The 27,400-nt window shown below is 39.7% G+C and overlaps 1 protein-coding gene across 2 annotated transcripts in view; it reads left to right on the top strand.

Annotated features, from left to right (window-relative positions):
• PLCB1 (phospholipase C beta 1) overlaps positions 1-27,400 on the top strand; it is a 670,290-nt gene that overhangs the window by 494,910 nt on the left and 147,980 nt on the right. For both annotated transcript variants that reach the window (XM_072800101.1, XM_072800102.1), the window contains exons 11-16: positions 2,058-2,215; positions 11,777-11,859; positions 18,386-18,470; positions 19,952-20,129; positions 24,344-24,411; positions 26,332-26,428. In XM_072800101.1, coding sequence (XP_072656202.1) covers positions 2,058-2,215; positions 11,777-11,859; positions 18,386-18,470; positions 19,952-20,129; positions 24,344-24,411; positions 26,332-26,428 — 669 coding nt within the window. The remainder of the gene's footprint in view (positions 1-2,057; positions 2,216-11,776; positions 11,860-18,385; positions 18,471-19,951; positions 20,130-24,343; positions 24,412-26,331; positions 26,429-27,400) is intronic.

Below are 27,400 nucleotides of genomic sequence, written 5' to 3'. Positions count from 1 at the left end.
TCTCTTATATTTAGGAACTTTATCCATTTTGAGTTAATCTTTTTTTGTTTGTTTATGATGTGAGATGGGGATCCAACTTCATTATTTTGCATGTGGGTATCCAGTTGTCCTAGCACCATTTGCTGAAAATATGGTGCTCTCTGTAATGAATTGTCTTGGTACCTTTGTTGTAAGTCAACTGACAATAAATGTGAGGTTTTATTGCTGCACTCTCAGTTCTATTCCGTTGATCTATAGGTCTGCTGTATGCCAGTAACACACTGTCTTGTAGTTTCGTAGTTAAGTTTTGAAATTGGGAAATGTACATCCTCCAACCTCCATCCTCCTTATTTTTCAAGGTTGTTTTGGCCATTTGGGATCCTTTACATTTCCATAGGAATTTTAGGATCAGCTTGTTAATTTATTTTTAAAAATCCAATCATGAAATGGGCAAAAGACATGAACAGAAATCTCACAGAGGAAGACATAGACTTGGCCAACAAGCACATGAGAAAATGCTCCGCATCGCTTGCCATCAGGGAAATACAAATCAAAACCACAATGAGATACCACCTCACACCAGTGAGAATGGGAAAATTAACAAGGCAGGAAACAACAAATGTTGGAGAGGAGGTGGAGAAAGGGGAACCTTCTTGCACTGCTGGTGGGAATGTGAACTGGTGCAGCCACTCTGGAAAACTGTGTGGAGGTTCCTCAAAGAGTTAAAAATAGATCTGCCCTACGACCCAAAGATACAGATGCAGTGAAACGCGGGACACCTGCACCCCGATGTTTATAGCAGCAATGTCCACAATAGCCAAACTGTGGAAGGAGCCTCGGTGTCCATTGAAAGATAAATGGATAAAGAAGTTGTGGTCTATGTATAATATGGAATATTCCTCAGCCATTAGAAACAACAAATACCCACCATTTGCTTCGACGTGGATGGAACTGGAGGGTATTATGTTGAGTGAAATAAGTCAATCGGAGAAGGACAAATATTATATGGTCTCATTCATTCAGGGAATATAAAAAATAGTGAAAGGGAATAAAGGGGAAAGGAGAAAAAAATGAGTGGGAAATATCAGAAAGGGAGACAGAACATGAGAGACTCCTAACTCTGGGAAACGAACAAGGGGTGGTGGAAAGGGAGGTGGGTGAGGGGTGGGGGTGAATGGGTGATGGGCACTGAGGGCGGCACTTGATGGGATGAGTACTGGGTGTTATGCTATATGTTGGCAAATTGAACTCCCATAAAAAAATTAAATAAATAAACAAATAAATAAATAAATAAGCCAACTAGAGTTCAATAGAAATTGAATTTGTAAATAAATTTGGGTAGTATTGCTATCTTAACAGTGTTAAGTCTTTTGTTGAGGCATGAACCATGAACATGGGTTGCCTTTCCATTTATTTAGGTTTCCTTTCATTTTTTTTAACAATGTTTTGTAATTATTAGAGTATACATTTTGCACTTTTTTGGTTAAATTTAAATTTATTCCTACAAATTAATCCACTTTTGAAAAGAGAATCTTTAACTTTTCTAAATATTTGTGCCTTGTAAGAACATGACTCTGGAAGGGTTGATTTACAAAAGAATAGCCTTAAAGACTCATGCTAAAAGACTAAGCTTTGAGTTATAATCCTGGATCTTCCAGTTTTGAAAACTTTGGCAAATGAACTGCTCTCTGCCATTTTCATTATCTGAAAATATATGTTAAAAAATATAAGGGTAGTTACACAAGAGAGGCTTTTCATGAAGTTTAAATGTAGTAGTACATATAAAGTCAGAAGAACTACAATTGGCACTGGTAAGCAGTTAGGATACATGAGTTATTGTTATTGTTACAATGCTCTCGTCTTTATGTCCTTCTATTCTCTCTTCCCTGAAACTATTGCTAGGGAGCCACAGTTAATGTGGGATTATGCCACTAACTTCTGGTATGTTGAGGCAGAAGTTTGAGAACAACTATACAAGCTTTTGAACTATTTGTCTTCCCATTGTTGAGAAGATTTGCCAAGATAAGAAGCCATCAATGTCTTTGTAAGATTCTAGGGATCATTTTGGTGTTTTACAGCTGGCCAGTTGGCTGGAAACTCCTCTGTTGAGATGTATCGCCAAGTGCTCCTGTCTGGTTGTCGCTGTGTAGAGTTGGACTGCTGGAAGGGTCGAACTGCTGAAGAGGAACCAGTCATCACCCATGGGTTCACCATGACAACCGAAATATCCTTCAAGGTAGAGTGAATGAGTATTGCTAACAGAAGTAACTAGGGAGACCTGAACCCATTTGGGTAAAGCCTCCTGAGGTAGAAAGTCCCACTGGTTACAATTAAGTCCACAGGCTATTAATCATCTGTGCAATTTCAGAGGATAAAATTTAGTACTGTATTTGTGAGTAATGAGCATCCTGGCATGGGGAACTGTGGTATCTTAGTAAAAGTGCCTTAGAGAGGACTTATAGGATTTGGATTTTTATTAGGTGATTTGGGTAAGGGTTCAAGAAAGTAACGTTTTGCTATAAATTGGGTACTGTCAATAAGCAGAAATAATTCTGTGACTGGGTATCTCAATAAATCCTATCTAGGAAGCAAGAGTAACACTGTAGTTGATAAGGAGCTTCAACCATTCTTATTAGCTAGGAATGAGAGTATGTTTGGTCATCTCCCTTGTGTTTTCACACAAGGCTCCATTCTACATCATCAAGGGGCTAACATTCATGCATCTGGAGACAGAAGCCCAAATATCCAAGTTATGTTTACCTGCCCTCAGACAGCCATCTCCAGGAGCTTGGAGTCATTTGAGTGGGAGGAATCTAGGATTCTAGGGACCCAGAGAACAATCTAGGAAGAGGATATATGGGCTGTAGGGGAAATGTGTTTTTTACTGACTTAGGCACCTCTGAAGTGAACCAGAAAACAGGGGCCAGAGGATAACCTTTAGAGCACAAATCCCAAGGTATAAGCCCCATTAACTGTGTTACCTGGGTCTCAGGATAGAACTGGCTCTGGGTCACTAACTCTTGCCCTAAGTAACCAAGAAAACAGCCCAAGTATGCAGATAGCTAAAATAGAGTGGGGGACAAGGCCATTGAAAATGGGGCAGTAAGAGTGCTGAGAGACCAGAATGTTGGATGAATTATATGTTAATGTCACCAGGATTGGTGACAAAGTTTTAGATGAAGAAGACAGTGAGGCATTTGCTAGTCTTTCCTGAATGAGGAGGAGCTCAGTAAATGGCACAAGAGAAGAAGTAGTAAAAGCTGGTTGGACAGCCTTATGAGAACTAGGAACTCCAAAGTAGCATTGAGAGCAAAAAAAATCCCGTTCTCCAGTTTTTGGCCCCGGGGCACCTGGGATGTGAGAAAATAAACAGCTATCACTTGAGAGAGCAGCAAAAGAGAAGCAAGATTGTCAAGGGACAGCCAGATTTCAATGAGGATAAATGGATTTCCTTATCAAAGATATCATATTTGACAGTAATAAAAATGCATTCAAAATTGATATCATTAGCACCTTAAAGTATATTCGCTATGTTGCATCTAGGGAATTTGATTTTTCATGATTTCTTCAACTTAGGCTACAGTACAATAATTAGAGGTACAAAGCACCCTTCACTAAATTTTACAACAAAGTTTAATATGAGGGTGACCTTAATTCTGATCAAATCTTTTAATTTGTAACTGCTCCTGAAAGGGAGCACTCAAGTTCTTTTGGTTTTCTTTAATGGAAAAATCAATGGGTTCTTGTTTCATTTCCGTGGCCCTTCATTCTCCCAGCTCCTGCCATTGTCCTTTGTCAGCTCTCTGAGATATCAACCCCAGCCTCATTGGGCTTTTTAAGAAAAAGTAGCACAGCTGACTCTGGGTGGAGTAAGTGCAATTTGGGCTCATCTGGCTGTTGATAGATGGAGATAATCCTGAGAAGGCAGACAACACACCCTGATGGAGCCATTACTGCACTAAGGGACTGAAGGCCTTGTGAATTGACCCAGTACCGGGAGAGCCCTTCCACTCCTGCTCATATCTCCTCAGAGTCCATATGGGGAACAATTAGAGATTTTTAAAAATGTATAATCCTCGGGTTCTTTGAGTTCTTGGAACTCAAAGGAGGGCAGTGGAGAAATAAACATCAAGCACATTCTAGGTGTATTTATTTTGCATGGAGCATTGGCTTCTTGATCTCAGCCACCAAGTTGGCTTAGAGTGACTCTTCTCATGTACTTGTCTATACAAGCAGTTCTTCAGTCTCATCTCTGATCCCAGAGTCACAGACTGATTGGACATCTCTTCCTGAGCTCGAGAAACATAACTTCTCCACCACATCCGCACTTTCGCTGACACATGTAGAAACTAGAAGACTCAATCTAGCCCAGGATACTGCCTCCTCTCTCTGTCTACCAGTTGGGGGTGGGAGTGGCCAAATGGAGCAAGAGACTCCTCTCCCCAGCAGTTGGTTTGTCCAACCATGCTTTCTGCTAATGTGCATTTGCAGAATGGCTTATTATTCTTGCAAAGATGTGGGTGGGTGATGGTGGTGGTAGGATAGGATGGCTGTGGTTAGTAGAAATGCCAACCTGTTTTGTGGACAAATATAGGGAGCAGGAATTCTCTGCATCAAGACTAGGACTGGGATGAGGGACCTCACATGCAAAATTTAAGGAGGCATTTGCTCTCAGTGTCATGTACATGCAAAGTTGGCACCCAAGGATGAGTGTCTCTTTACATTTTGCACTTAGGCCCCTCCCTTTCCTCACCACAGCCCCAGTTTGTTCTGCGTGGTTATCAGCAGAGTCTGCTTTTCCAGAAACTGCTGTGTATGTGATTTTGGAAGAAAGTGTAAAAAGAAAAATGGGGGACAAAATCCTGTGTGATCCACCCCCATTACCTCTTTCCCTCTCACTCACTTGGCCATAACTCCACTGGGCTCTATTATTCCTTGACCATGCCAGCCAGGTCCCACTTCGTGACCTTTGCACAGGTTGCAAGTCTGTGCCTGGAATATTCTCCCCCCGCCCCCCCGCCCCGGTATCTGTATGGCTCACCTCTTACCTCCTTGAAGTCTTTCCCAAATGCCACTTTCTCAATGAGGCCTACTGGGACCACTTTATTTAGTAGTGTAATGAGCCATCACGTCCACCTCCATACTCCTGATATACTCCCCAGCACCACTTTATTTTTTCTATTTATCAAGTGGCCCTTTATCACCTCCTGCCACTCTGCTTAATTTACTTATCATGTTTCTTGTTTCTTATCTGTCTCCTTCTACTCTAGCACGGAAGGACCACAAAGATAGAGATCTTTGTTTCCTTCCCAGATTTATCCCAAGTGCTTCGTAAAGAATCTGTCATATAGTAGGTGCTCAACAAATGTGTGTGTGTTTTTAATAACTTCTTGTCCCAAAGCAAAGAGACAAATTTCAGCCTAGCTTTTAATTTTAGTCTTCCTTGCCTCTGTCCATGAGATAAATGAATTTTGTCTTTCCCCATTTTCTTGTGTCGGATTACACGTATGACATATTGGTGGGTAGTAAAAAGATTCTCCAAACATTTACCAGTTTTGGCTATCTCATATATTTGGACCTGACCTTCATGGTGCAATTAGGCTGTATTCTGTAGGCACAGCACATACTGCAGTAGCAAAATAAACTGATTACGAAAGTTCATCATTTTTATGTCCCACTGTTTATCTGCTTTCAATCTATGTAATCTGAAAATCTTCTGTGCGACATATCCCCAAAAGCGAGAGTTCCTATTGGCACTCACTGCCTATTTATTATATGGGTGAAAATAAAAGGTTATGTTCTGGGCAAGGGGACATGCTGTAATTCAGCATCTTTATGGAGGACTTTTTATTTTGCATTCTGGATTTATTTATTATTTATCTCATACATCTGCTGTTCTGTTTCTTTGCCTCATTGCCTTAGCCTTTCTGATGGTCATGACATAGTAATTCGCCACTTGGTCTTCATTCTCCCTGTTCCCACTCAGTCTTCTTCCTCCCCATGCTGGATACCACCACCCCCACCCCACACCATGCCCAAACTGCTCCTTTTTCTCCCCTCGGGCAGTTCCTTAGTTTCCAGCAATTGTATAAGATGGCAAAGTGGGTAATGTGATAAAACAGATGATGAAAATATATTAAATTTGAGGATATGGTTAAATTGAGCATTTCTGAAAATAAAGCTCTGAGAAAAATAATAATTTAGGGTGCAATTTAACAGCTACATAAATGTTCACATAAAATGGATATCCAAATACATCCTGCTGTTGTCTGTCAGGGATAAAGGATTTCAAGGGCAGTTTTTCCCACTGGAGGTTAGTAATTGAGCCATATGGTTTATAGATTATTGAGTCCAGTGTTAGAAGTCCCTGAGAAACAGTTTTGGCTTAATAAGGAGCAATTGAGTAGTAAGGTACTTCCAATCCAATGCCCACTAATGTCCACTAATGATAGCTCAGATGTAAGAACAAAACTTAAAGCCCATAACAGGTTTTCTCATCCTCGGTGATCATGCACAACATGCAAAGTATTCTAATGCCATTAAAAAATGGAATTTCTATAGAAGAATTTCTGAATTTTTCATGCGCTTCCAACTACAGTTATTAGATGAAATCTAGTAGGTGCTCTTTGGCTTTTAAGGTTCAAAAACGTTTCCTATGCCAGTGGCTAAAGTTATGGTGGAGGTGAGGACAGATGGACAGTGGGAGGGGGAGAGGCTGGGAGGAAAAGAGACTGTAGGTGTTTAGAATGCATTTGTGGAGCTGATGCCAGGGTTTCAATACCAGCTCTCCCAAGGACAGGCTGCAAGAGCTTGAAGAAGCTCCCTTAGCCAACCTAGCCACTATCTTATGAGCAAATGGAAATGATAATGATTCTTACTTTTTAGGGTTGTTGTAAGCATTCAGTGACCCTACTTAATATACAGACGTTGCTTAGAACAAGATTTGGCACACAGTGAGTGCTCTGCAAATGTTAGGTATTGATATTATAATTGAAAATATTAAAGTCACACTTTCACTTTATTTTTGTAAACATAATGGTTATGGTATTACATATGCAAAGAATTTTTATGATGTCAGGATGAGAAGGGAAGGGGGTTGAATTAAGTCCATTGTAAGGTTGCCCTGCTAGAGGCTGTAATGTAGATGCCCTCCGCACACCAGCCCTGGTATCCACTGCTAGGAAAAAACCCAAAGCCCAAACTAAACACAGTCCAGCCTTGGTTAGAGGCCCAGCTGAGAAGGGTGTCTTTTGTCAAGTACAGACGACCAGAATGCCAGAGGCAGGAAAAGAGCAGAAGTACGAGACACAGACAGAAAGGCCCAGGGATCCCAGAGCCGAGCTGCTGCTATTCAGGCTGCAACATCACCTCAACTGTGGGAACATAGAACCAGACACAGGGAGTTAGGAAGCTGGGGGAAAGTACAAACACCCTACAAGTCTGAGAGCCCGCTCAGGAAAACAATCCCATTTCTTTTGCCAAAGATAAAGAGAGAGAGCCCTTTAGCCGAGCCCTTCCCCAGAAGGGAAAGAGGGGTAGATTTCTTGCTTACTTTCAGGCCTAACTCTCCTTGGGGCAAGTCTACAGCCAGCCTTTTTTAATAAAGGCAGTTGCAGCAATTCTTAGAGTCAAAGACCCTAATCATCCTCTGAAAAGTCATCAAAGGCTAATTACACTTTTATTTACTTTTATGTTTGAAAGATTTTTTTCTCTAATGCAACACTCAACCTTAAGTGGAAATTTTGGCCATGAAATTGTTCAGGTTCATTGGACTACTGAGTGTGGAATCAATAGTCAAACTTCTCTACTACAAAATAACATTTGCCTGTGGTTAAAGTCAGAGTTTTAAGCTTTGCTTAAGCCACTAATCAAACTAGCCCAGGGGTTAACTGACAGGCCACATTCAGCCTGCCACCTGTTTTACAAACTAAGTTTAGTTGGAATGTAGGCACATCCACATGTTTACATATTATCTGTGGCTTCTTTGGATTTACAAAGGCAAAGTTGAATAATTGCCATAAAAACCATGCGGCCAGCAAAGCCTAAAATACTTACTCTCTGGCCCTTTATGGAATGTGTGCTGACCTCTGAAATAGTCAATAGAGGACTAAATTGGAATACAACTAGATAAATGATGTTTCTCTTCTGTTAAGAATGTTGAGAGTTCATTCATTTATTTGAAAATATTTAGTGAGTGTCTAGAATATACCTTACCACCTCCTAGATTCTAGGGGCACAGTCCTGGAGAAAACGGAGTGCTTATCCCCAAGAAGCGTATAGTCTAGTGGGGAGAGAGACACCAAAATCAACACATAATACAGCACATGCCTTTAAGGCAACATAAGTAAATATTGAAGGAAAAGTGAGCTAAGGTGTGCTATTTGCAGCAGGGTGGTGAGAAAAAGACTTGAGTAAATGACATGTGAGCAGAGATCACCACCCCCAAAATTAAGGAAGTGAGTCTTGCATTCAGTTAAGAGTATTGCTAACAGAAGTAAAAAGATGAACAAAGAAATGAAAAACAGGAACAGAAATGAAATCATGCTTGGTGAATTTGAGGAAAAGTAAGAAAAGATCAATAGACTATACTGGGTGAGCAATGGGAAAGGAAAAGGTGACAAATTTAGAGAGAGAGCAGGTACCAGATCTAATAAAGAATTTGGATTTCATTCTGTGAAATGGAAGGCCAGGAAAAGGTCTACTCCAAAGGAGTGAAATCATCTGATTCAAGTTGAGGAGCAATCACTCTGACTGTGGTAGGTAAAAGCTTCTGCTAGGTTTTGCTGCATAACAGACCACTCCTTCTCGTCCTTGCCCCCACGGAATCTCAGTGGTTTGGAGGCACAAAGGCTTATTTCTCATTCAGGTTAGATGTTGGCTGTTGTTGATTGATACTGTCTATAATCTATATGGAAAGAACAGCCCAATCTGTGATACCACTGGGCTCATGGCAGAGGAGGAAGAGAAATGGCAGGATCACATGGTGGCTCTTAAAGTCTCTGTGTTCAGTATGTCAATTTTACACACATTTTACTGGCTAAAACGAAGGACATGACCATGTCTGTTGTCAACAGATCTCACAGGAAGGAATATGGGAACAATGTTGAAATCTACAAAAGCAGTCATTGCAGAGGTTTTTGGGTCAGGATGATAGAGGTAGACATGCTGAGATGTGGTTGTATTTTGGATAAATTTTGGACTAGATTGCTGACTATCAAAAGATAGGAGAGAAAGAGAAGTCAAGAATGGCTCTACTATGTTTTGCATTTAACTGATACAATAGAGACAAATTTATGAAATAAAAAAAAAATCTAGCTCTTTCTGATTCACAATTAACACCTATTTTCTTTATGATCACCTATTTGCAGTTATTTTGAGGGCTTTGCTCTTTAGTGGTTAAGGCCATTAACTGCATGAGAGTTACTGCAGTGGTTAAGAGCATAAACTCTAGAGTCAGGTAAACTTCCCTGGGGTTTCTTGGATTCTCCTCTTTGTGACCTTGGGCAAATTGGTTATCTCAGAGCCTCCATTTTATAATCTGTATAATAGTGAATAATGTTTTCCTTAGAGAATGTTTACAGCATGAGTTAAAATACATGTCCAGACCATAATAAATGCCCATTTAGTGGTATCTCTAACCATGGTAGCTCTGATAACTGTTTGTTATCAGTAAGAGTCTAAAAGGGAAGGTTTTACATGAGTGAGGAGGGGGACACCAGCATGGTAAGGAACCTGAGTTGATTTAAGAATATTGGCTCATCATGAGATGAGTCCTTTACTTTTTCTCCCTAGGTCCTTACAACAGGCTTGTGGAATGAGGCTTATCTCCCTCACTTTACTTATCAGCAAGCCAATGCACAGAGGCATTAAGTGATTTCTCCCAAGGTCACACAGTTTGTAAAGCTAAGAAGTTACAATTCAAACGCAAGCCTGCTTGAATCTGCAGCTTGTCCTCAAATAAATCAAGAATTTAAAGTCTTGGTGTTGCTTGCTATTTATAGTGCACTTATTTTTGATGGCATCAACTATCATAAAAGTTAAACTGATAATGTATGAAAGGCAATCTGTGAATTCACTTCTAAGAAACACTGAGAGTGATTCTTTTGCTCCATGCAGGCAAATCCTTCTCAGAGGATATATGCAAATGTAGTACAGAATTAGAAAGCCTTATTTATACTCTGGGGCCAGGGAAATAGCTTTCTCACATGGATATAAAGAAAGCTATGCATTGTTTAAGGAAGGTAGAGAAGATAGTGGAAAAGTCTCAGGCATAAGGAACGAGAGTGGAAATTTCTACTTGAAAGGAGACTATGGAAAGAATAAATGGAACTGAAAAAACGAATGAGTATACCAATCTAATAAGAAAAACATATTGAAAACCTGGTGCCCAAACCTGGTTGGATATGCATTGCAATCTGGTCCTTCATACATTACTCTAGGAGATCAAAGATGAAAAATAATCTGGAGAAATGCAGATTATAAAAGTATTCATATTCTTTACTTCAATAATTTCCCTTCTGAGAATTCATTCCTGGAAAGTGATTCAAAATACTAGAAAAAAAGGGAGATGTTCTTTGTGGAACTATTTGAACGATAGCTCCTTAAATATGTCTGTCCAACAGTTGGGTATGTTTAAATCAATTATAATACTACTGCTCCTTAGAATTCTGTACAGCTAATAAAGCTGTATAAAATTTTTCTTTAAAAACACAGATCAAAGAATGAAGTACTAACACATGTTACAACATGGATGAACCTCGAAAGCACGCTACAGAAAAGGTGCCAGACCATTAAAGACAACTTATCATATGATCCCATTTATCTGAAATGTTTGGATAGGCCAATCTGTGGAGACAGAAAGTAGATTAGTGGTTGCCTTGAGCAGGGTGCATGGGAGGGGGCCGGGGAAACAGGAAGTGACTGCTAATGGGTACCTGGTTTCTTTTGGGGGTGATAAAAATGCCGTGATTTAGATTGGGGTGATGGTTGCACAACTCTGTGACTATACTAAAAACCATTCAGTTGTACACTTTAAATGGTTGCATTGTATCTCAGTAAGGTTATATCTCAATAACAATGTTAAAAAAAAATACAAGTATTTACAAAAAGGAAAACCAAGTTATATAAACAAATGAAAAACAAACTAGAAGTAAACGTAACCAAAGGCCAACAGTGGTTTGGTTCAAAGGGTGCATTTATGGATAAAAATGTTTGCCTTCTCTAGTCCAAATTTTTTATAATGTGATTAGATTTCTTCTTTCATTAAAAAAAATACATATATATAATTAGCAAATTGAAGAACCACTGTCTTTTATCATCGTGCCTCTGCCTCCACCAAACCAGTCTTCTTTCTTTCTACTTTGTTAAGTCAAGATTCAGAAAATTTAAGGGCATCTGGGTGGCTCAGTTGATTAAGTGACCAACTGATTTTGGCTCAGGTCATGATCTCAGGGTCCTGGGATTGAGCCCCACATCAAGGCTCCTTGCGCAACGAGAAGCCTATTTCTCTCTCTCTCTCTCTCTCTCTCTCTCTCTCTTCCCCTTTCCTTCTGCCCTGGACCCTGCTCATGCTCTCTCTCTCTCTCTCTCTCTAAGATAAATAAATCTTAAAAAAAAAAAAAAATCAAAATTTATAGTGCGGCAGCTTGCACAAAACCCTGCTAGCCACTTCAGGCCTTTCCATACAATTCTATGAACGAAAGAGACAACCATGTTAATGGGTACAACCCCAAATGGAAAACATATATACACATTAGAATTCTGGCATATTGAATATACCTGTGTTTTCATGTTTTAGGAAGTGATAGAAGCAATTGCTGAGTGTGCATTTAAGACGTCACCTTTTCCAATTCTGCTTTCATTTGAGAACCACGTAGATTCGTAAGTATTCCACACATCCAATGGGAGATCTTTTTCCCAAATAGTGCATGTTTAACAGTTGTGCATTGGATTTAAGATTATTTGATTTATTAATGGTGTTCCTCAGTTGTGCTATGTCTTAAGTGTCATGTTTTCATCTGCATATGTTGGGATTCATTAGCTCAAATCTCACTAACATTACAATAATCCACTGGACTTGTGGAATCTATTTTCAGGCCACGGTAGGATTTTAAATTAAGGACTCCTCTTTTTGCAACACTGTGGAATAACGCATGCCTCAGTGGGACACTGAGTGGGACACTCTTATAATCCTCCTTCATTAGCTCCTTCTATTACATGCAAATTTATAGTCCACATGAAAATGGCCAGTTCCGCACACGCTGGAACTGGTGGAGGGAAAGCTGTAAATTGTATTCTGCACTTAACACAGAACTAAGACCACCTAATGCTCCCTCCTTCCTCTTCCCATCGGTTTCCCTTGTTAGTATTTGCAAATGTGGTTCTATTTCAGAATAGCCTGCACTTATTGCTAAGCCACACAAAGAAAAGACACTTTTGACTTAATCTTTTATATTCATTTTATCAGAAAATGCCAGAGTAAGACACATTTATATCTAAAATATGGGCATGAGTTTACCCTATGGTTACTCATTTTAAAGTGCTTCAAAATGAAAGATCTTCTCTATAATGAATCCAAATTCAAGAAACTAAAATTCTACTCCATGGAATAAATGTCTGAAGGTGTAGTATTGACCACCTTTGCACAAAAAAAGAGTATTTGTGATGCCCTCTCTTCCACTTCAATGACCTAAGCCAGATGTCTCAACTAAAAGCCAACATCTCCTGTCCTAATGTGACTCGTGGTTTCTTTCTTTACCCTTTGTTGTATTGAAAGTCTTTCCCGGGTCATTGATTGATTCCCTTTGTTCAACTAATTTTGCAACACATACTTCAATTTACTAATTTTTAAAGAATTCACTAAAATCTGAAAGAAACAGTTTGGTTGTGAGGAAATTTCAGCTTGAGGAATTTCCAAGTACTTAAATGTGATCATTTGTTAATGTATAGATGGAGAGACACCTTATTTTGAAGTAACCAATTGTATAATTATCTGTATTTCTAGTTTGCCCTTAGGAAATCCATATTACATTTGCCAGCTCTTGGTTCTGTTTTGCTGGGAAACAGTCAGCCAATGAATGACTTAATCATTTGGCAGATAGTTTTTCTAACAGTTCTGAAGGGGCAGTTGAAGAGAAAAGAATTGATTCTGTTTCATTGCTGTCTCTCTTCGAACTCAAGGGAGTGCCTCCTTTAGATGCTGTATTTAATACCTCATTTGCTGTGACAACCCTGACTTGCACATGAGCATTTTCTCATCTCTGCCTATCCATTTGTAATTGGGCTCTAACAGTGCTTTCACACCTTTCTTTTAGGCACTGTAGTTCTCAGACTTGTTGGTGTATTATGTCCTTTTTCAAGAAATATCTCCAAATCTCGCACATTTATTTTCTTCAAGAAATGTTTCTATATAAATTAGAGAAGATGAAACGCCATAGCCCCATTCTTGATTGTCACAGCTGCTTCACTGAGCTTTCCTATAAGGTAACCAGAGAGGTATCAACAACCACTACCACCGCAAACAAAGTAACAGCTAAAATTATTGCATTTATATTATGTGTGGAGCAGCCTTACAGGTGTAAATTCATGTAATCCTCATCACAAACCCAGGTGTCCCTCGGAATAAATACTATTATGATAATCGTTATTTTGCAGATGTTGAAACTGAGCCCCCAAAAGAGTGAGTAACTTACCCAAGGCTGTGCAGCTAAAAGGTAACAGAGCTGAAATTCAGATCTGGCTGGTCTGGCTTCAGAAATCACACATTTAACCAACACTATCCCCACCCTTAAGCAGATGCCTCTGGAGCCTTCAAAATATTGAATTAAGACAACCAGAGCATCCGCAAGGCAACTGTCTGTAGATATTCACTTTTATGTGGCTTGTGACCCTTAACCACAGGACATTTTTTGTGGTTTTCAACACCAAACATACAGAGAGCTAAAACAGGGCGTGAAAACTAAATCTTGAGTTGCACACAAAAGCAAAAAGTATCATGATACTGTCCCTTCTGGTTTAAAAATGAGATATTTAGCTATTAAAAGTTTATTAATAATTTATAGGTAACCAAAGAAAATAGGAAAATAGCCTTCCCAGGATGCCTAAACCATTGAGATAAGCTCATGACAGTGAAATAGCAAGATACGGAAATCTATTGGGGAAGTTTCTTTGCTTCGTTTCCATTGTCTTCGAGCTTCACATGCCAAAATTGCTCAGTTTCAATCCTCTCCTGGGGGGCACTATCAAACACCCAAAGAAAATCTTTTTTTATCTTTGCTGGTAAAACCCCATGCTTGAAATGTAGGCCACCTCACCTCATTGCTGAATTTGGTGGCAAACATCATTCTTCACTTGCAGCTCTCTTTCCCACTAAACCTAGAAATAAATCTCAGAATCCTTCTCAACACAGTGGCCAGGAGACAACCCCCCCCCCAAAAAAAAAGATATCTGCAACCTATTTACCATCTCTGGTGGACCATTTTATTCCCCCATGTGCTGCATATACAAAATGCCAGATTCAGGGATCCCTGGGTGGCGCAGCGGTTTGGCGCCTGCCTTTGGCCCAGGGCGTGATCCTGGAGACCCGGGATCAAATCCCACGTCGGGCTCCCGGCACGGAGCCTGCTTCTCCTTCTGCCTGTGTCTCTGTCTCTCTCTCTCTCTGTGTGTGACTATCATAAATAAATAAAAATTAAAAAAAACAAACAAACAAACAAAATGCCAGATTCAGAACTGTGCTTCAGGCTGCTTCGAGCCACATCTCCCAAACAAACTCATGCTGGAACAAAGGAAGAAATCCACTGGATTTTCTGGCTTTCTCTCCAAATACTCGAAATGACCTATCTACAAACAACAAAGAGAATCTGCCATTCCATTAGCTGATGACAACTCATCCTTCTCCACATGCTACATCAGAATCCCATAAAATGCAGATTCCTGAGCAGCATTCCCATACTTGATTTGAATGTGTAGAAGTGAGGCTTTGAAATCTTGAAAGAAAAAAAAAGTCCTAGTTAACTCTAATTCCTCCACCTAATTTGTGAGTTAGAATTTCCATTAAAAGAATTTTACACTGAATTTGAGCAAAGTAACCCCTAGTTCTGGTTCAGCCACAGATAATATGAGATTTTAGACAAGGTCCTTAATTTCCATGGGTTATAGCTTCCTCCTCTATAAAGAAGGTTGTTTTAGTTCAATGTGGAGGACTTACACCATGACATTTTATGGGGCACGATCCTCGGTCAGAAAACTGACCATTGGGCCAGGTGCTTACATTTTAGGAGTGTGTTAATATGTTCAGACATCCCTGCTATGTCTTAAACCTCAAAATGTGTTTGTATTTCCTATCATCTCATCTCCACAGTAGCCGATGTGAATGCTCTAAGGGCTTCAGGTTTTTTTCTTGCTCTCTAACTACAATGTGAATGTCTTTTATTTCTGCAATTTTAACCCACAAAGTTTCTTTGTTTTTCTCTGACTTTCTCTATTCACTATACTCTCTGCTCTGATTCTGCTCCCTGTGAGATGGATGTGTGTGTTTGTGGAGAATTGAGTAGCCTGATTACCAAGTAGCACATTTCACTTTTTCTTAGAAAACTACTTCTTGTTCTTTTCATCTCAGTTGACTTTGAAGCAAATTTTAAAAGATCAGATTTAGATCCTTGCACTTCAGAGTGATTGATCCGTGGACCAGCAGCATCTGCATCATTTAGGAGCTTAGTAGAAATGCAGAATTGGGTCAGCTGGCTGGCTCAGTAGATAGAGCATGTGACTCTTGATCTCGAGTCATGAATTCGAGCCCCACTTCGAGTTTGGGTAGAAATGCAGAATCTCAGGCCCCACACTGATGTTGCCTAGGAAGTTTCCTTTTCTTAAGACCCCAGGTAATTTGGATGAAGTGTCAGAATGTTGCTTTAAACAGTGTGGTCCACTACCTACATCAGAGCTACCTGTAGGCTTGTTACAAATACAGGTTCCAGGATTCCTCTCTCAATTCAGGGCCAGGCCCTAGGCCCTACCACCTGCAGCATTAACAGCTCAGGTAATTCTTTAGTGGAATCAGGGAAGATTTTGCTCCAACAAAATCCTTCCGAGGGCCTGGTTTGGGGACGGCCTGACAAAGGACAAAGGATTCAGCCTATCACCTGCTTAGGGACACCTGGAACATTGCCTCAAAATCCCTGCACTGGTATGAATATGGATCCCCTAAAAATTCTGAAACCAGGGTATTAGGGTAAAACTCTCTTTTTACTCCAGGTCTCTGATCAAAGGAACTTGGAGCTCCCAAATTCCAAACCTCAAGAAAAATGTCATGACTTCAGCACCTATTGACTTACTTTAATTTATCACAACAGTTCTCAAACTTGAGCATGCTTCAGAATCATCTAGAGGGTGTTTGAAGACCCCTGTGCCCCACTTGTCCAGACATCCTGACTCAGAACCTGCATGAGAGGCCCTAAATCTGCATTTCTGACCAGCTCTGGGTGCTGTTGATGCTACTGGTCCACAGACCACACTTGGAGTAGCTAAGCTCTGTGACACTCAGTAGCGTCATTCTGTGAAAGTAAAATGGAGAGTTTGGACAGTTTCTCCTGTGCAGCCTGGAGGTGTTGGCCGGGCACAGATGGGCTTGTCTCAGCTACAGCCACAGAGCCAGCTGGCTTGGTTGAGCCACTGGGCTAGCTATCCTTGGAGTAACAGAGTCTGAACAGGATGCCCAGGGCTGCTCTGCCAAATCAGCTGCTTCTCTGCTTGCTCCCCAACTTCTACTGAGCAGTCCTTAAGCAGTCATCCCCATGCTTTTCAGGATCAGTTCTCTGGATGGCAGGTTTTCTTCTCTCCCTAATCCTGGTGAGGAATAATCTGAAGGCTGCACAAACCACACAGTAAAATCTTCTATAGGTCAAGAAAGGTAGATGAGAAGGTGGGAGGTTGTTATGCAGGGCTTTGCAAGTTCTGTGAATCTCTTCTTTGCCTCTCCCTGCAGTTTCAACAAAGCAATGACCTCTCTGAACCTCAGAGAACTCATGTGATCCCCAAAATATATGCCTTTAAAAAGGATATAAAGAGTGATTTTCCCTGTAGACCATGGCAATATGATTTGAATCCCCCAGAGCACCCCTTCCCAGGGGAAAAAACAAAAAACAGTCCATGATCCAGTCTTAACAGTTACAGAAGAAAGAAAGAAAATAAGAATCACATTTTATAATCAATTTGAATTGTAATAAAGAAGGGTCTTTTATCATTTACTCTTCTTACTACAATCCCAGTTCTGCTCAAATGTATTAACATTACCTCATGCAGAGACAACTATTGAAAATCAAGTTTGACAGCCTGTAGATCAAACTCACAGTCCATAAAACCCAATGGAATTGGATACCTTTATAATGATATTTAACATTCTACAGAATAAGGAAAAAATGTTATTGCTTTTTAAAAGGTCAAAGGAAGCAGGAGTATTGAAAGATGTGGATGTTCCCTCGTATCGACTGTATTTATGTGTTACCAAGTATACAAGTTGTCCAGTCTAGCTGGCGGATGCTGTCTCGTAACCCTGGATCATCTTACGTTTGCCCCACTCTTTGAACGCCTCAAAGGCATTTTGTATGCATTACCTCACTTCATCTTCTTGGCACCTTCTGTCCTTTTCCAAGAACAGTTATTATTCTCATTTTATAGATCCAGAGTGGTTAAGAGCCTGGAGCTCAGGTCAGCAACCCTACAGCTCTAGCCTTTGTCTATCAGATCAGATTAGGCTGACACCACCTATGCTGCCCTATTATGCATGTAGCAGTTGCATACAACTTTCCCCAGTGTGCCTGCTTCTTTTTCTTTCCTCTAGGATCCCACCCCAAGTAGACACTCTTCTGCCTGACTGCTCTTCTATGTTTTGAGATTCTCTCTCTCTGTCTCTCTGTCTCTCTGTCTCTCTCTTCCTCCTGCCCTTCCTCTGCTCTCTTCTCTCACCTCCTTAAAAACACTCCTTTGCAGTTAGCTTTCTGCAGGTTAGGCAAATCTCAATCAAGAATTCACACAGAGGCATGAATGAGTTCTGCCCCAAGGTCTTACATTTGACTTAGAATCAGGAAATTGAACAAAAGGGAATGAGTCCATAATTCTGAGACGTTCAAGAATCCAGTGAATGGCAAATGACGTGCTGTCCTCTGCATCTGTGTCTATGGAGGCCAGCCTTAGGAATAGCCTTCACTGTCTACCTACCTGCGTGTGGTATTCAAATTTCCAGAAGGCAGGATAATAAACAAGGCATTTAGAATGATAAATACTAATCCTGAAGGGTAAGATGAGGGAATAATCTCTTTCTGTAATTAACAACACAGTGTAATCCCATCCAAACTCTTTAAATAAGCCTCCTTGTTTCCTTTCTTTCTTTCTTTCTCACTTCCCTCAGCCCAAAGCAGCAAGCCAAGATGGCGGAGTATTGCCGACTGATCTTTGGAGATGCTCTTCTCATGGAACCACTGGAAAAATACCCAGTAAGCAGTTTCAAGGTTTACCCCCAAGGAATGTGCATATTAATGACCACAGTTAGGAGGAGGCTTCCTTACATCCTTTCCATGTTTGTATTTCTCAGTAAGATTAATTCAGTTGATAATGAAGTCTGACCCAGAGGAAACCGGCAGTGTACCCTACTGAGGGTGGAAGACCTGCATCCTTCCTCGGCCTCTTCCCAGCCTTTTCCCGTACTCTGTCTTCTCCCTCCCCCTCTGCCAGACGTGACTGGCAGGACTACAGAATTCCCACAATCACAGTCAGCTGCAGAGACACTCCGGGCAGACAGAGCTATGATCACCAACCAGGAACCTCATCACACCCTTTGAGAGATATGGTTCAGCAAAATGAGACAGTGCAGGTGGCACAATGACACCTCCATCTGGCCTTGCACCCAGTCCTCACTTCCTCGCATGTGCCTTTTCCTGGTACTCAGGCCTCCTGTTGCCCTGGTAGCATCCCTGCTTTGGGAGAGAAAGCTGTAGGAATATCTTAAAGTCGCCTCTCCCCCTCTTGAACCCTTTTTCCTAGACTCCACACATTCTTACATGGATTCATACCAATCCCCAGACTCCTTGCAAACAAAGAAAAAAGGACCAGCATACGGGAGTTCACTGAACTTTCTAAAAATAACCCATCTTGGGACTTGCACACATGCTCTCTGATACAATATCTAACAACCCTTTCATGGGAAATTGATTTTCTCATTAGATGTGCAAAGCTTGAAACACAAGAAATAAGGCTTGCAAATAAGGGTAGCTTGAATCTCAGGGCTGCTGCAAGGAAATGTGAGGCTGCCAGTCCACTTCTGCTGATGCCAAGGACATGTGCAGCTTAGTTACCTAGTTCCGGATTGCGGGGGGAGGGATTGCTCCTTTTAAACTGCATCTGAAATGCTGATCCTATATCCTTGCCTGTAAGTTCCTGCCCGTCTTTACCAACCGTTCCTGACAGATGCCACACTAATTGGCTTCCCTCCTTTGAAAATCCAGGGCAGGGCCTTCCTCTCCATCCTAAATTGCCAAAACAGTTGGACTTACGGTCTACAGAAAACTCAGGAAACTTTGGGTTAACAAATCTCCCAGTACATTTCAATGGTCTTATTCATGGAGATTTCATTGTGCAAAAAGAAGATTTCGGTAGTTAAAATATGCCTTTCATGTAAAAAATAAAGAACCATGAAGCATAAAGACACACTTAGAACAGTTTACTGATCTGTACTGAAGGTAGCAATGAATAATATAGGAGCTCTTGGTGTCCAACCCTGTTCTGGGGGTTTGGGGAGGGAGGCCAAAAGAAAGAGGCAATATTTTTTTTTAAGATTTTATTTGTAAGTAATCTCTACACCCAATGCGGTCTCAAACTCAAACCCCCAGATCAAGAGTTGCACACTTTTTGGACTGAGCCAGTGAGGCGCCCCTAACAGGGCAATATTTTTAAAGAAGGTGCTCTTCTTTTCCATTAGCTGGAATCTGGAGTTCCTCTTCCAAGCCCTATGGATTTAATGTACAAAATTTTGGTGAAAAATAAGAAGAAATCCCACAAGTCGTCAGAAGGAAGTGGCAAAAAGAAGCTCTCAGAACAAGTCTCCAACACGTACAGTGACTCCTCCAGCATGTTTGAGCCCTCATCTCCAGGAGCCGGTGAGGAGGTGGTGGGCCCTTGTTCCCTATCATGTGTGGGTTTTAAGAATTGCAGCTCTAACTTAAGTTAGAAAGGCTTTTAACATTCCTATTTGGGCACATGTTAAAACGGTATTGGAGAAGTCACTAAAACTATGCAAATGTATGATCTCCAGTTCTGTAGGTAGGAAGGCCCACTTGGGTCTCACTAGGCTAAATTCTAGGTGTCAGCAGAGTGGCTTTCCTTTCTGGAGGCTTTAGGGAATCCTATTCCTTGTTTGTTCCAGCTTTAGAGGCCACCTACATTTGTTGGTTTATGGCCAGCAATGTCCCATCTCACTTCTGTCATCATATCACCCTCTGACCACAGCCAAGAGAAGTCCTTTGCTTTTAGGAACTCATACCATAACTTTGGACTCATTTGGATAACCCGGGATAATCTCCAGCTCAGGTTCCTTAATTTAATCTATCTGCAAAGTCCCTCTTGCCATATATTCATAGGACATAAGACATATTCCCAAGTCACGGTCATTTAGGGGAGCCATGATTCTGTCTACCACATTGGCCAAATAATATTTGGAGTGATCACATGATTTTACGCTTCTCAAGGGCAGTGATCCCTTAAATTAACTCAGGTCTGGGCACAAGAAATTCACCAAATGTATTCTCATTGATGATATCCTGAAGAGTTCTGGGCAATTCAACTCATCCATATTTTATAGATCTCTTTTAAAATGTAAAAAGATAAAGTTATTTTAATTATCTATCAAAGCTCCTAGGTGATGCTTAATATCATTAATCTTCCTTTTAGATTTAAGTTGATATAGATTTTTGTGGCTGATGAGAAAAGAATTCCAAGTGGTCACCCCATTTCCTTTGAATTACTTGTCATTTAGTCTGATTTCACTTCTAGCTTTAATCAGAATCTTGGCAATCAGAAAAGGGCATTAGGAAGCTCTCCTGATTGAGGAGTGAATAAGTGGAGGAAACTTGAAGCTTGAATCTAGGAAGTTCTTCAACAAAATCTTAGCTAACATTGGAACAATCACTTTGGAAAACTGGCAGTATTTACGGAAACTGAACATATGCACACCCTCTGCCCCAGGGATTCCACTCCTAGGCATATACCCAACAGAAATGTCACCAAAAGAGATGCACAAGAATTACTCAACACAACACCACTCATAACAGCCAAAAACAGGATACCAACCATCATCAACAGATAAATAAGTTATAGTATTTTTACACCATGGTATAATATTCAGAAATAATAATTTACAATTTCACACAACAATATGGATACATCTCAGAAACATAATGTTCAGTAAAAGAAATCAAATACAAAAAAGTATGATTCAATTCATATAAATTACAAAAACAGGAAGAATTACCCTATTCAGTTAGAGGTCAGGAAATGGTGATCCTTGAAGGAGTGGCTGGAATCAGATCCACAGGGGCCTCTGGACACTTGTTTTATTTTGCTTCTTGATCTGGGTAACATTTACTAAGGTCTGCTAAGTCAGTGAAAATTCATCACTCTGTACATATATAAGTATGTATACTTTTCTATATAGCTATCATACATCAATTGAAAGATTTCAGAATAATTTTTAAAATTAAAATAAAAACTCTAGTGCAATCCGGGGTGGGGGCAGGGGTGGGGGAGAAGATTGACCAAGACTCTGATTTATCTTTTCTTCTATTTTGCCATCTCAATGGCCAGGTTCTTTTATGGTTTTGTTTAAAATCCTTATCAATAGATATTATCCAATTCTTTGAAAGGTTTTATGAGGGGATAGTTTTTGAATGTGTATTTCAAACATTATTACACAATTCTGAGCCTTTTTTCAAAAATAACTGTTGTTCTCAGTAAGAATGTTCTTTTTGAAAATTTGGAGCAAATATTGTTACGAAGCCACCTACTCCCTAGCACAATTCTTGAACCTCTTGCTTGAATCTAGGGAGGAAAGCAAGTCTTCCTTCGCAGGAAGAAACTTGTTTTCCCATATGCCCTTCCCACTACTAGTTCTGTCCCCCTTATTAACTGGATGCATAACACAAATAACGATTTTTTCAGGCAGTGAACATTATTGCTTAATACAGAAAAGAGCAGCAATCTGTTAGTAATTCGGTAGATTTCCTAAGCTAGCCTCATGATCTGTTGTGCAATCTTTATTTCAATGGAAAATTTTGGACATTTTAATATGTAGGTAGGCTCTTGAATAATGAGCACTGCTAATTTACCATTTGGTGTGTAGATGGTCTTGGTGATGAGAATTCAAGTAACTTGAAAAACATGGAATAGTTCTTATTTCAAAATTAATTTACTTATCATGACCTCTGTTGGCCTGGTGCCTCTTCCAGGATTCAGCCCTTAGCCAGTACACTTGTCTTAAACCACAAGCACAAGGTAGATTTTCTTACAGTTCAAGGTTTTATGATCTTAAGATCCTTCAAAGATCCTTTTTATAAGGAAGAAACCAGGGCCTCACTCCTAAAGGAAGATAAATTATTTCTTTCCCCCTGTAAACCAAAAAATGACCTTATAGAGTATTTGAAATGACTGGTGTATTGTTATGTCCCATGAAGCATTGTGTAAATGGTTTGCCAAGCAAACTTTTAAATTGCTAGATAAGAAGAATCCCCTCTCTAATTAAAAAGAAAAAAAAAAAGTTAAAAAAACTTGGAGCAACACATTTGATTATTAAAAAAAACTTAAGTGTCAACCTCCTAAAAGAACATATCTCTATATAAATATGTTTTCTGTCTAAAATATAATGAATTCCTCTTATTGACTAACAACATAGCAGCATCCTAAAGTGGTTGTATGTGCTTTCTTTTAATTAACAAGCCATAAATAATAAGATGTGTTGGTCCCGAAAATCTTTTCCCTCTAAAGATATTTCATGAATACTTTGCTCACAGCTGTCATTCAGTAGTTGATCGAACTTCGTCAGCCAAATGAAAACATATATAAGCTTCTTTGAAGACTTGCTGTGGACCCTGTGTCATTTATATAGATTGAACTGGGCGGTCAATTTTCGGGAGATTTGAGGCGGGAGGTCTTTGCAAGTGCAAATTGCCTCATTGTTGAGCCAATATCGCCATCTATTGGGCTTGTCCTGTTATTCCCCTGCGTGAGTGCCGAAAAGAGTGTAGTAGTCAAGTCAAATAATGCCTTCTTTAGTATTTTACTTGAAAATCTTTTTACATAGCTTATGTTATTGGGTCTGATTGAGGCCCAGAGCTGTGGAAGAGTTTAATACCTCATGCTCGAATGAATATTTAAACTAGCAGAATCATCCACCAAATTTTCGGAGAGGAAAAATAATCCATTGAAATGACTGTGTGTTGGCTAAATATGAGGCTGAATTATGTCTGATTGAAGTTGATTTCCATGCATAATTATTTTAAGGGTTCATACATTCCATCCTGCTTTTTACTTTTCTGTTTTTTTATTATAAATTCAATTAGCCAACGTATAGTACATCCTTAGTTTCACATGTATTGTTCAATAATGTATAGGTTGCATATAACACCCAGTGCACATCCCATCACATGCCCTCCTTAATGCCCATCACCCAGTTACCCCATCCTCCCGCCCAACGGGATATGGCCATTTTCTAAGATATGTTCATTGTTTAGATGACAATACATCCATCATATAAGCCTGCAGACAAATCATAGGTTTTTGTACGGTAGTCAGACATGCTGCCACAGCCCCACCATTCCTAGCTTATGTGCTCGGCCTTCACTCTGAGGTCTTCTATGGCCTCCTAAAAGTGGCCACAGAGTCACTGAGCACTGGCCAAGCATCACATGGAAGAGTCAAGGCTGAGAAAAAGAGGGAAAAGTGGGGAAAGGATAGTTTATCTCTTTTAGGGTCATGGAGACCCTGAAAGGCAATGTACACATCAATATAGTGTGTGTGCCATAGAAAGTTCACTGTTGACAATGCCCTATGGTTTTTAAAAACATATAAAAAATGTTCAGCATTTTCAATAAAATGTGGACATTTTAAATGGCATTTGCAAAAAAACTTGGAGAAAAAAAATCCATATTCAAAATCCCAGTATAATTCCCTATGTAGTTAAGAAAATTTAAATATCCCAAAGAACAATTTTAAAACCATAAGAGGGCAAAATATCTAAGGAAATTTTTAGTAATGCACCTGTTATTATGTGCTTCAAGCCTTCAAACCTGTTACTTCATGATCTGTTATTAAAATCTGACAGGGGAAGCTGATACCGAGAGTGATGATGATGATGATGATGATGACTGTAAAAAATCTTCTATGGATGAGGTAGGTATTTGGGGACTGACTTCTGGTCAGAGGCACAGTCCCCTGGTTTCCCCATCCTGACCCATGTGGATACAGTTCATGGTCACCTTCTGCCATCTAGTGGTCAAAAGAGTCTTAGCTCACATTAAAACTTACCCCTACCCTGTTGGAACATGAAAATGCATGCTGGAGTCGATAGGGAATAAGCGTGGCACTGAGCAAAGTTCTCTATAATAAACAGTGCTGCTTAAATTGCCTTCCATCAAATGGGGCATCTGGAGGATGAAGTCAAAATTCGTGACATCCAAGAGACTGCTTCAATTTTTGAGGCAGTTAAATGCACTGTGAAATGACCCAAAATCCAGAGAAGACATGAGGTTTGGGACAAATGTTCAGAAATATGACATTCCTTCCATTGTTGTAATTTTGGAACTGCCTGGGAACCTTACTGATGTAAGCTTAAACATTCCAAAGAGCTTCATCAGCTCAGAGATACTCATTACACAGAGTCTAGAAGTGAATCTGAGATAGGTCAATTGGAATTTTAAAACTTTGTTGTAGCAAAAGTCTTGGTCAAAAAGTTTATATTGAATCTGCTTCCAAATATACTGGAAAGTATCTGTCTCAGGAATAAATAATGAATAATAAGCTGTTCTTATACGATGTTTCCTCTGACACTTATTTCCTTTAATGTGGTCTAAAGTTTTGATTAATTATGTTCCTCTACTAAATTTCAAGTTAATGTCCAGGAGGAACACGATTAACATGCCTAGTAAAGTAGTTTTGTCTGATAATTATTTCAGTTGTGCATAACTTTTATCACTGATTCTTGATCATTTAAAATTGTCTTACTAATTGGATGGTCCATTTGCAGATGAATATCAACTCATTAACATTTAACCTAAATATTGCTACAGGAGTTTTAAAAAGAAATCATGTCTCCATGTATTCTGTCTTCTGAAATTGGGAGAAAATATTAGATCAGCCTACAGAGGTCTGTCCCACACCAATACTGCAGTATTGGTTTTCTCCTTCCTTAAAAAGTTTAGCTAAGTGAAATGTAATAGCTAATAATAGCTAAAGTAACATAAGATTTTACTATGTGCCAGGTAATGTTCTGAGCTCTTTCATATCATTTAATTCATTTAATATCTAGATGCTCTTGGGACTGATTGTGTTCTAATTTAATGGTTAAGAAAACTGAGGCCCAGAGCAGTTAAGTAATTTACCCAAGATTGCACAGCTTCTAGGTGGTGGGCTTGGGATTTAAAATTAGGCAAACTGGCTCCAGATCCTTTGCTACTGATTCCCACGTACTGATCCCCATTGTACTGCTTGCCTAGTAGGCACACAGGAATCAAGAAGGCAGGGAGGGATAAACATCTATAAAGAAAAACAATAGTTGTTCAGCCACCCCAAGTATTTCCACAAGGCACCTTTAAAAAAAAAAACATTTTTTAGTTCACTGGCAGTCTCCTACAGACTAATTTTCATATTATGCAGTAAATTCTTGATTTCTTGATTTATTAACCTTAGACATCAGCTAAGGAATATATGCTGTGGCAGGTGAAATATGGCTGAATGTTTCTCAAATTGTAACATGAATTTGAATCACCTTAGTAAAATGCAGACTTTGATTTAGGAGGCCAGTGAGCGGTCGGGGCTGAGATCTCCGCATCTCTAACAAGCCCTCTCAGATCCTGCTGCTGGCCTCAGAGCATACTGGGAGCTTCCCCTAAATCTCCCTCCTCCCATCCCACACTTGTGTAACATAGGAGCGAATTTTCTCCCGTGATGAATTTTCTATTGGCAATAATCGTTTTCAGATGAGAAGGGATGATGTTCTCTCTCATGGGTCACTTCATCGTTGCCTTGGGGGAAAAAAAAACCTTGGTAATGTAATGCTGACTCTGGGAATGTTATTTTTATTTCTGCTTTCAGGGGACTGCCGGGAGTGAGGCCATGGCCACAGAAGAGATGTCTAACCTGGTGAACTATATTCAACCAGTCAAGTTTGAGTCATTTGAAATTTCAAAAAGTAAGTTTTCCCTGGAGAAGAATCCCTAATGTAGCATGCAGTTTGAACCCCTAGTGTACTTTCAATACAAGGTAGTTAGAACAAAGAATGTTACCCTTAACAGAACTATTCTGGGAAGCCTTGAATACATGCCTGCGTTGACGACCATAACCAGATGAGAAGGTATTCCATAATGTTTCCCCAAAATTCTTAATAGGGCTGTAGGCCATACATGGTTATCTGAAAGATCCTAGAGTATAGCTAATTGAGAGTTTCACAGTTGTTTCTGTTCAACAACATAATGGGTTCCTTCCATTATATAAGGACAGTATTGAAATAAACTATCAAAAAAACCCACAACTATCCATCCCCCAGAAAGGGAGCAACCAGAGACGTGGTTAGCTCTAATAACAAGAAATAGAAAAGTTCACCCACATTCCAATTGTCCATCTTGTTTTATAACATTAACTTCACATCATTTTGTGTTCTTTCTTCATCCAACTATACAGCCATACTGGATGCAAAGAAAAAAAATATAGCACCTTTTGCCCACCTAAAGAAAAGAGTCATTTTATGAAATTGCCCTTTTCTTGATGAATTGTAAGATGCTAGCAAGTGAAGAAAACCTTTGGGATGTTTTAGCTGCTTTTATGAGAGTGCTCTTAAAATCTGAATTTTTGCTTAAATATTGCAGCCTCTTATAAAGCATAGTTTTATAGATACATCAAAATCTAAGCTTCTACATAACACACTTATGTATAATTGTATAATTTTTGCCCAAAGAGCCTCAACTTTGTAGATCTCTACAGTGAGGAATTTAACTTCCAATACGTTTTATATATAAATATTTCAACATCTTTGATTTTTGTAATTACTGATGGGTCTTACCACAAGTTGTTCAATTATAAATGTACTAAAGTAGTTATTTTTATATTTCTATAACTTTCATTGGCTGCAAAAATGAGTTTTCCTAATTCATGAGTCAAAAACTCC

This window comes from Canis lupus, chromosome 26 (genome assembly GCF_048164855.1).
Source record: "Canis lupus baileyi chromosome 26, mCanLup2.hap1, whole genome shotgun sequence".
NCBI classification, from domain to species: Eukaryota; Metazoa; Chordata; class Mammalia; order Carnivora; family Canidae; genus Canis; species Canis lupus.
The sequence above is the reverse complement of the archived record's forward strand: the minus strand, read 5'-3'. Positions and strand labels throughout refer to the sequence as shown.